We start from the raw sequence: 10,412 nt of genomic DNA, 5'->3' as shown, positions 1-10,412 counted from the left end.
TGAAGGAATAGAATAAAAAAAACTTTGAATTTCGAATGTTTTTTTGGCTACTTTCGACCTTTTCGACTTCGACTCGAACGATTTGAACTAAAAATCGTTCGACCATTCGATAGTCGAAGTACTGTCTCTTTAAAAAAAAAACCCTAGTTCGCCACCTAAAACCTACCGAAGTCAATGTTAGCCTTTGGGGAAGGTCCCCATAGGCTTTGCAAGCTTTTGGGTCGAAGAAAAATCGTTCTATCAATGGATTAAAATCCTTCAAATCGAACGATTCGAAGGATTTAATCAATTGACAGTTCATTGATAAACCCCCGTTATAATGACCTCCTTTATATGCAGTGTAATATGCAGTGTAATATGCACCACCGTGTGAATAATGGACAAGGTCAGATTGTAGCATTTATGAAAGATTTTATAGGTACTTTTGTACATACAAAAATTACACGTGTGTTTAGTGATATTTACAAACCTCTATTTAAGGGTTAGGACACATGTTAGCTACTAGCTACAAAATGCCAATACAATACTGAGAATTGCCTCTGCTACAACACATGTAGTGTCTTAGCAAAGCCAATTATCACTATTTTGTAGCCATGACAAGTAGCTGCTACTAGTAAGAAATGTTATCGCCTGCACTAAAGGGTGTTGGTAGGTGTAGAGAGCAGACTCTAGACACGTGGCTTGGATAGTGAACCACATCCGATTATGGCAAACCTTTTTCCACTGAAATGACTATATCTATCTATATATTTATATATATATATATATATATATATATAGCAGGATTATAGAAAAATACCCGCACTCCTTCACATGCGTTTTTATGCCGGGTGCATGGCCAAATATGGTTATATAGAAAAATGGCAAAAAAGGACCAGCACTCCGTGTTCCAAGAAAGTCAAAATGGTTTATTCAAAACTCACAGTGTCACTGTGAGTTTTGAATAAACCATTTTGACTTTCTTGGAACACGGAGTGCTGGTCCTTTTTTGCCATTTTTATATATATATATATATATATATATATATATATATATATATATATATATATATATATATATAAATTATAATTGTGTATCCAGGTCTGATGTAATTTCCTGATGTAATTTCCTGATAATTTCTCTTATATACTATAAGAGATAAAGGGCACGATGCATGCCCGAAATGTAGCCTGATGTTTTATATTTAATACACAACTTATGATCAAGTGAGTGCTGCCTTATCTGTGTTTTTTTTGTATGAGGAGGAGGAGAGACCCGGCAATCCCCCCAAAGGCTGTGCACCACAAACGTTTTTGCTTATAGGAGAGTGCTGATATCACTATATCACTATATATCACTATATATATATATATATATATATATATATATATATATATATATATATATATATATGCTATTTGCTGATTGGTTGTTATGCACCCATTCTATTTTAAAATGAAGAATAATTAAAATGTAGGGATGCTTAGATTACCCACAAATGGACCAGTTACTACATGTTAAAATTTCACCCCTGGACCCAAGAGGGAATTCAGTATAACAAGGAAATTTAGCTTTTTCATGAAGACCACTGGCAGATCTGATTCTCCAGTAGAGTAAATATTGGTGATATTGGCCTCTTGTTGATGTACAGTTTGTCCCAGAATAGCACAGGTTTAGGTGCTATCCCCTCAAGGCTTCTATCCAACTTCCTTGCTGTCTGAGCCACCACCTCATCCCTGATAGGCCTTTCTCTCCAGGAACTGCAAGTTAACTGGTTTGTTTGGTGTTAATAAAATGCGGGCAATCGTTTTGATATCTCCTCCCTTGGGATCCGGTCTTAACTCAAATATACGAATTATCTGGGGAAACAGAAAAAATACATTGGAATTCACATGAAAGTGATTGCCTTTGTAAAACAAAATAGGAACAATTATACATCCCTCTTTTAGGGCAAAATTAATGTTTTGTGGCCCTTTGCAAATCAGACAGAAAGTATAAAGCTTCTTTAGTAGCGTTGGGGCAGGATCCCAATAGATCTTAAACTCCCTCACACATCACTTAAGGGCACATAATCTAGTAGCTTGTTTCCTAGCATTCTATTAAAATCTCAGTCACTGAAAGTAATTTTGTACTTGTGAGTATCAGGATGAGCAGTTTGGGAGGGCTGTCGTATGTAACCACACTCACCCGAGACAAGGCCAGGTGCATCTCCAGTTGCGCAATGCGCTTCCCCACGCAAGCACGCACCCCATACCCAAAAGGAATTGAACTGAATGGATGATGCTTCATTCCTCCATCCCGCAGCCACCGCTGGGGCTGAAACTTCAGGGGGTCTTCAAAACTTTCCTCATCTCTGGCAATGGCAAAGTGACATAGAACAAAGAGAGTCTGCAAGAGATTACGGTAGGGTAACACAAAAATAAACAGGAGCCGGAAAAAATGCCCTCTGATTGGACAAGCTATTGAGAGTCTAAGGTTAAAAAAAATGAAGGCAGTAGAGAGAGTGATGAGTAACCTGACATATACAGTACACAACAAAAGTCACAGTAAATGAAGGTGCACTTCCCCTTTACCAAAAGTTTAAACATGACACTGGGAACCAGTGCTAGGATCTTGTGGGAGGCAGTATGTAGGGATTGGAGGAATATATTAAACAGCACCAAGTGTCAACAGAATGATAGCAAACCAGGTATCACATACAGATATCAGATGCTATGCAATGTTATCACATCCAGACTAAGTAATTGTACCTTTAAGCAATCTAATTTAGCTAAAAAAAAAGGCCTCACATTTTTGGGGAAGCGATATTCTCCAATCTTAACGTCCTTCTCAGACACAATCCTTCCATTGGTGGGGACCACAGGATAAAGCCTGTAGGAAAGTAACCTACTATTATTATGTGTTAATAAGCAACATAGATGTTCAGTGGATTGCTATGTAATATGCAGGTGTGCCATAAAGGATAATAGCCTACCGCAGGGCCTCCTTGATTACACCTCTCAGCAGTGGCATTTTAGAAATGTCCTCAGCAACAGGGATCCGATCCATAGGTACAGCACTGCTCACCTCTTCATATACAGCTTGCTGAAGCTCTGGGTCTCTTGCCAGATGGTACATGGACCAGCACAATGTATTTGATGTCTACAGGAGAGAAGAACCACAACTGGGGCACATAAGAAGGCTGTATAAAGGGTACTGTTAAAGACTTAGAGCTGTATTTTAAACCATGTCAATCTTTGTCCGTTTTACTATATAAACCATATAATATTAAAAAAAAACAATTTGGGAAAAACATCTTTTTGAAATAACAGTGCCACCAGCTGTTTATTTTGGCAGACTGGAGAAAATTAAGTTTCTGATGTAATGTCTTATATGTGATGTTGCTCTACTCAGAAAATGTAGTTAGTGAGGAGAGAACAGTCATGGCATTTCTCTGAACTGTTCTAAGCAGAGTAACATCGCAAGAGTTTCCTCTTCTTAGTAACTTAATTATCTACCCACTTTAGTCAGGCAGCAGAACAAACAGCAGTTTTGTCTTAAATTCAGAGCAGGGAGTGCAGAGAATATGAACAGCCAGGCAGATGCTGCTTTCAATAACAATGTCAATAACTATTGGAAATGTTTCATTCATGAATATAGGAAACTTGCTCAGAATTACATTTTCTTTTGTTATGCAACAAAAGAAATAAAGTACAGTTTTGGACGGAAAAACCCTACTGAACAAACAACTCTGAACTTTAATGCCCAGTACCTCATTTTAGCCTTAAACTGTTTTTTTCACATAAACTGTTCCTACTCTCACTGAGCCAAGCTTTCATAACTGTGAAATGCGACGGCATGTTTTTGGGCTGTAATCCTTGATTTAGGGCTACTTGCAGAACTTGGATGTCAACTGGAAGTGACCCGCTGCAAGTCATTGGCTGTATCAAAATACCTACTGGAATAAGACTTTTTAGAAGAAGGGTAATTGATCCTGCTTAGTGCTGTGTATTGCAAATATCCTGAGACTGAGTATATCTCTTAATTCTCTGCATAAATCAAGACAGTGCTGTAGTTTCTTGCTAAACAGGAAGCACAGGGAGTCAAATAAATATCAGGCAAGCACAACCATACTTGATGTAACAGACAAATCACTTGGAAAATGTAATAAAAGGAGCAAAGTTTACCCAGGTCTAGTTACCCATAGCAACCTATTGGAAAACAATGGCCTAGTAAATACTACTTGCTGATTGGTTGCTTTGGGTTACTAGCCTTACAGAATACTTTGCAGCTTTTATTACATTCCCCCTAAGCCGTTTAGTTTAATTATTTAAAAGGGAAACACCTCGTACATACCGTGTCCACACCAGCCAGGAGCAGTTCACATACACTGCCGTATACTTCTCCAATGTTCAGATTGGCACTGGACAGCAGATAGGTTAGGTATTCACCCTCCACCTCTTCCCCTCTATCCAGCCTGGACTGTATCTCACTCATCTTCTTATCAACGAGCTGCTTCCCTACATGTGAGACAAGTGTAGAGGGTTGGAAGGGATACTGCCTACTCTTCTTCTAATTCCCCTACAGAAATAGGGAGTGGTAGTACTAGATAGGTGACAAATATATAAGGTAAAAGAAAGTCTTGGAAGGGTTATTACTTTACAGACACTTACCAAAGTCATAGATATTATCCCAGCCTTCTATATAACGATCCCAGTAGGGCAAGATACCTCTTGTCCACTGCGGCAGGAAGGTGACATAAACAGAATTCTTAAACATGTAACCAATGGAATCAATGAACTTTTGTGTCTCTGGGGGGGTCTGTTTTTCCAGACAGCCAATTCGGGTCTCAAATAGAATGTTTGATATGCCTGTAATGGCACCAGAGGAGAAGCAACATTACCTCTTATTTTCCATTAAAACATCTACAGATTAATGTCGGAGAATTAAATGGAAACTGTTACATTATTGCCCATTACACATTGTATTTAGCAGGCTAGGCCACAGTCAGCAGAGCCCCATGTGCTTAAATAGTGAACCAAGGATACTGTATAGGTACATTCAATAAATTATTTTTTAACAGTATGATTTTATTTAAAAATAAAAAAAAAGAATTTTATGGGCTCCATGTGCATTTATTATGTTATTTAGATAATGAGAACAGTTACCTTCAAAAGCAAACCTATACAGGGCATTAGCCACATCGTTCACCATGTCGCCAGAAGGACTGGCCTTACGCATGTACTGCAGTTTTTTCATGAAATCTGTCACCACCTCGTTGATGCCCCCTGCGTAGCTGGAGGCCTCTGATGGCTTTAGCATCTTCTTGTTCAGCACTGAGCGGATCCGGTACCAATGGTATCCTTCCCTGGATAGAGGCCACACATCAGTGGATCATATATATATATATATATATATATATATATATATATATTTATTTGCAATTAAAGGGAATGGATTGCTTATTGCCTCACATGATTCTCTAGTGTGTTATGGAAACGCTGTCCCTATTAATAAGCAGAAGCAATGCAGAAAGTTTCGGACACCTGGGGATCAATTATGTAACTCAACAAAGGTGGGGCATTGTTCCCAGTGACCCCCAAAATTCAGCCATGATGGGATTTAAATAACAGCTGGAAGGTTGGACATCCCTGGTGAATATTCAGTAAATATCTAATGATAACATTACAGTTATATAATGCCCTATGTACTTTTATCTGTTCTTCTTATAGGAAGGGGGGGGGGGGAGTCCGTGCATATCATGCTTCTTGTAGGCTTTTCTTGGGAGCAAATATCAAAGCTACATGGTTATGTACATGTGTCTCCACTACCACTCTGTGTTAGGCATGTGTATCATGCAGTTGTGTGTTTGTGTGTGTGTGTGGGGGGCAAGATTTAAGGGCCAAAGTGATGAGCTTAAGGAGAACCAAGCCTAAAAAATATGGCTAGATATGCTATAATTTAAGTACTGAACCTGCAACTTTTTAACGATAATGAGCCAGGCTATCAAATCTGTCCAGAGCAACTCCCCACCTTGTTAGGCCATTATTTGTGTAAATGGCACTGCACATGCTCAGTGTGCTCTGAGAAGCTGTTGAGATTCTAAGCTTACAGGTTGTTGGAAATCATCAAAACATCTGTCACAGAAGCCAATGCTACAGACTAGATTACAGACAGAGAATACATTGATTCTCTTGTGGACTGCGCTGCTTTTTATGCTGCCATTGCATATGAATCTGAATTATTTACAGCAGCCCAAAGCATGTGCTGGGAATCAACAGAAAAGAAGATGAGGAGCTACTGGAGGCATCATTGGGGGCACATATCATAGTTATACGATTGACAGTAATATACAACAATACAATATAATGACACAGTGCAAAAAAATGGCTAAAGGAAATAAAATTTTCTGTTAGTAGTGGTTTATGTTGCCCTTTACACTAGCCTGTATGCCCTTATATGTTATTAACTTTAACTCACTCAGTAAAAGGCCCATAGGCGAGTTTGCGCTGGTCTCTGTGGGCTTTCCATATATCTTCTTTATTTCTCATTGGATATTTCCCCTCTTGCCTCAAAAGCTGCTGCAGGGCTTCCGGATCCGCTATGTTCACCATTTTATACTTGCCAATTTCTGACCTCCACAGGGGCCCGTACATTTTTTTGTAGTTTGACTGGCAAAACACAAGAAGAAAATCTAGCATCAAAAATGTAGGTCTGATCCCAGGTTTCAGATTACAGAGAATTATGTTTTCTATTTGAAGACCCCAGACCTGCCAGTAAGATCAGTGCAGAAAATGGATTTGGAGCATTGCATATATCCCAGCCATGCGAGTAAGTAAATGTATGCACATTTACTGTGCTGTAGATGGACACTGATTGAAGTGCCAGTTCCCTTTTTTCCTTGTTGTTGAACAGCAGCAGGAGGGCTCAAAAATGCATTTCAATGTATACTTCATGGTTTGCATAGAAACAGTGTACTGATAATTAGCCATGCAGGATGTGGATTTTATATGCGATCAGTGAGGTTGATAAACCTACAATTCATACACAGCTAATACAGAGGTTTCCACTTACCTGCAGTTCATGCGTGTGCAGAAGGTATCCCCGCAGGAAATAATAGTAGAGATTCTTAAGCAGAGATGGTCCTGGAAGGTCATCAAACTCCTTCATCTCTTTTCTCCCATCTGCTTTTTCCACTGCAGCCCCTGTCACTGCCCTTCCTTGGCTCACACTCACCCCTCTCCCTGCCTGCAGATAGCCACTGCCCTGGGGCACACAGCGCAACCTGGAAGCAGGAGGACCCCCAGTCACTGCTCTTCCCTGACTCACTGCCACCCTGCATGTCTTCAGCAGCAAACCGCCCCTACTCATGTTTATTGGCAGAAAGCAAAGCCCGGCTGGTGGGGGGATCATGGCTGCAGCAGGACTGATACAAGTTTACTTAAAGCAGAAGCAGGAAACAGAGAACTTGTAGGAGCCACCCCCTCACTGGATACTCTGGTGCTGCTGGGAAATATTGGCACAGTGCAGGAAAGTTAAAGCATTTGTAGAGAACCTACTGTGTAATGTCTAAAGCTCAGGGTCAGTTGTTATGACCTGCAATAACCTCTCACAATTCTGCAACTGGTTTTTGTCTATGTTCCCAAGAGAGGAATCTTTATCATGTGTCTTGTGACACAAAACAGCTAATTTCTATAAAGTGTTTGTGTGCTCCTGGCTTTATACAAATAAGCTGTTTTTCTCACTTACAAGACATATGAGAAAGATTCCTCTCTTGGGAGCACATATGCAATACATATATAACTCTTATATAATAATGAAAGCTTCTCCATTTGTTTGTTAATTTGCCCTTTATACATTCGGACACAGTATGACCAGATACAACAAAACTTCTCAGGGACCCTCCTCTCCTCTTACGGGAACTCAAGAGCTACTTTTTGTGCAAATAACATTAGGCCCTTGAATGCGGTGGCTCCTTTACCTGCCTACCTATCTATAATCTGGCCAATGAAAATGAAGCATTCTATAATATTGGAGAATTACAGCCTAATCTGACATTAACCTAACAGTTATGAACTGACCCTCCTGCAGTTATACTGAGAGCCCTACCATAATTCTGGGTGATGCTAGGTATAAATACACCATAGTGGTTATTTTCTGTTCCCCAGGGCGTAATCCTTAGCGCTCATGTAACATAATTTGAAGAAATTCACTTAAATGTCATTTTCTCTCAGCAGAGCTCTCTCTATCATAGCATTTAGACCACAGCTTTGGGATCAACTCTGATACCCATTGTAAGCAGCAGTCCTGCCCTGCTTTATGGCTGAGATTTGAGGTTTGTTTTTTAAAGGAACAGTACACCACTGAACAGATGTAGGGTTGCTGCCTTACCAGTATTTTATCAGTATTTACCAATACTCAAAGTATTTGCTGGTAAATTTGTAATAACTTGTCTATCCACACCTGGACTACCTCCTATTCTTCCTAATTTCTCCTCTCAGCTCCCAAAGAGACCTGCCATACTAACCCAATTGCCTCCAGATCCAGCTCTTTATGTGATGATATGGTCTATTTGCAGCACTTTGTTATAAAAGCATCATCTGCTGGTCAGTTGCAGAACATGAAGTAGTCATGGAAGTTGTCATGAGAAGAAAGAAGGCTGGTCTGATATTCTTCGGGTTAGGAAAGTTATCTGAGGTTTCTAATGTTTTTCTCCTCACAACTTTCTTGACTACTTCATGGTTCAAAACTGACCAGCAGCTGGCACTGTTGTAACAAAAATCAATCCCTTAAAAGAGAACTAAAGCCTAAAAATTAATATGGCTAAATATGCCATATTTTATATATTGAACTTATTGCACCAGCCTAAAGTTTCAGCTTCTCAATAGCAGCAATGATCCAGGATTTCAAACTTGTCACAAGGGGGTCACCATCTTGGAAAGTGTCTGTGACACTCACATGCTCAGTGGGCTCTGAGCAGCTGTTGAGAAGCTAAGCTTAGGGGTCGTTGCAAATTATCAAGCAGAAAATTAGGTTTGTCTGTGATGCTAGTTGGCTGATTATTATATTCTGATGCTAGTTGCACTGGTTGCTGTGCTGCCATGTAGTAATTATCTGTATTAATTACTAATCAGTCTTATATAATGACATTTCTATTCTATGTGTACTGTATATTGTGAGTGGGTCCCTAAGCTCAGTAAGTGACAGCAGCACAGAGCATGTGCAGTGAATCAGCAGAAAAGAAGTTGGGGAGCTACTGGGGCATCTTTGAAAGCAGAGATCTTTACTGCTAAAGGGCTGTGGTTTCTTTAGGATGGTACATGAGGGCAGCCATTCAAGCTTGGAAAAAAGAAGAAAAGGCACAGGTTACATAGCAGATAACATAAATGACACTATTGTATTGGGCAAGGCTTAGCTGTTATGTGCTGTGTAACTTTGGCCTTTTATAAGTTTTTTTCCAGCATGGCTGCCCCCATGGCTACACAGCGGTTTATTTATAAAAACTATAGTAGTCTTTCTTAAGCAAACACACCAGTTGTACCAGTGCAGGGCAACAGTATACAGTATAATATGTTAATTACTTTAAAAAACTTAAAATTTTTGGTGTTATTGTTTCTTTGATATCTTTGAAAAAAAATATTTAATGTAAATTACAAAAGTTCTTAGAAAAGCATGCTCGTCAATTTTCTATTCACTTAATTTAAAGGTTTACTTATGCTATAAAGGAAACAGATAAAACAGCTACAGATCTACTTTAAATTCGGTATAGCTTCCCTTTAAACAGTATAAGCCATGCTTCTGAGTATTTTGTTGCTGCAAGCGACCAATGTATAAAACAGTTTAAAGGTCAGTGATAGATATGCATATCTGTGGGTTAAAGGTAACTCTGATAATATCAGCATCCTGGCCTTGATCAGGCCTTGACATTCCCATAGACCTTGGGAAATAGAAGTAAAACCAATAATCACCTGTAATAAACATTATGAGCTCAGTGCGTCAAGGTTTTTTTAAGGGTCACTAACCCTTAGTGAGACTCCAGGAATTTTTAAATGTATCTTAGTCGTTAGTTTAGAGTGTAAAACAGGTGCCAGAGAAAATACATTACATTGCCCTGTTTTTGGATAATAAAAGAAAATGTAATTCGAAGCAACTTTCCAATATGCAGTACATTCTTTGCACATTTTCACTGGTTTTAAAATTATCTGTATATGTAAATGCCATTGAGGGCAGTATCTGGCTGTTAATATTCTCTTCGCCACTGGCTCTGACTCCTGAAACAATGTAGCAGATTCCATCTGATTGACAGATCTGAAGGAGAATGCACTTCTACTACATTGTTTCAAAAATCAGAAACACCGAAACATAAAGGAATAAACAAATACTGCTGGCAACAGCAATTACTTTAAATGTGTAATGAATGTACAGCTTAGAATTTCTTTACATTAGGCAAAAAC

The 10,412-nt window shown here is 39.1% G+C and overlaps 1 protein-coding gene across 1 annotated transcript; it reads right to left on the bottom strand.

Annotated features, from left to right (window-relative positions):
- Positions 1-1,377: 1,377 nt before the first annotated feature.
- Positions 1,378-7,450, bottom strand: XB984297.L (provisional ortholog of cytochrome P450 family 27 subfamily A member 1 L homeolog). Its single transcript, XM_041576823.1, has 9 exons — positions 7,033-7,450; positions 6,439-6,629; positions 5,127-5,326; positions 4,632-4,829; positions 4,315-4,478; positions 2,954-3,120; positions 2,769-2,850; positions 2,167-2,367; positions 1,378-1,838 (listed from the first exon to the last, which is right to left on the bottom strand). The coding sequence occupies exons 1-9, from the start codon at positions 7,369-7,371 to the stop codon at positions 1,710-1,712; spliced, it is 1,671 nt and encodes a 556-aa protein (XP_041432757.1). The 5' UTR covers positions 7,372-7,450; the 3' UTR covers positions 1,378-1,709.
- Between the last annotated feature and the right edge of the window lie 2,962 nt (positions 7,451-10,412).

The sequence above is a fragment of the Xenopus laevis genome, chromosome 9_10L (genome assembly GCF_017654675.1).
Source record: "Xenopus laevis strain J_2021 chromosome 9_10L, Xenopus_laevis_v10.1, whole genome shotgun sequence".
NCBI classification, from domain to species: Eukaryota; Metazoa; Chordata; class Amphibia; order Anura; family Pipidae; genus Xenopus; species Xenopus laevis.
This window is presented reverse-complemented; position numbering and strand designations above follow the sequence as displayed.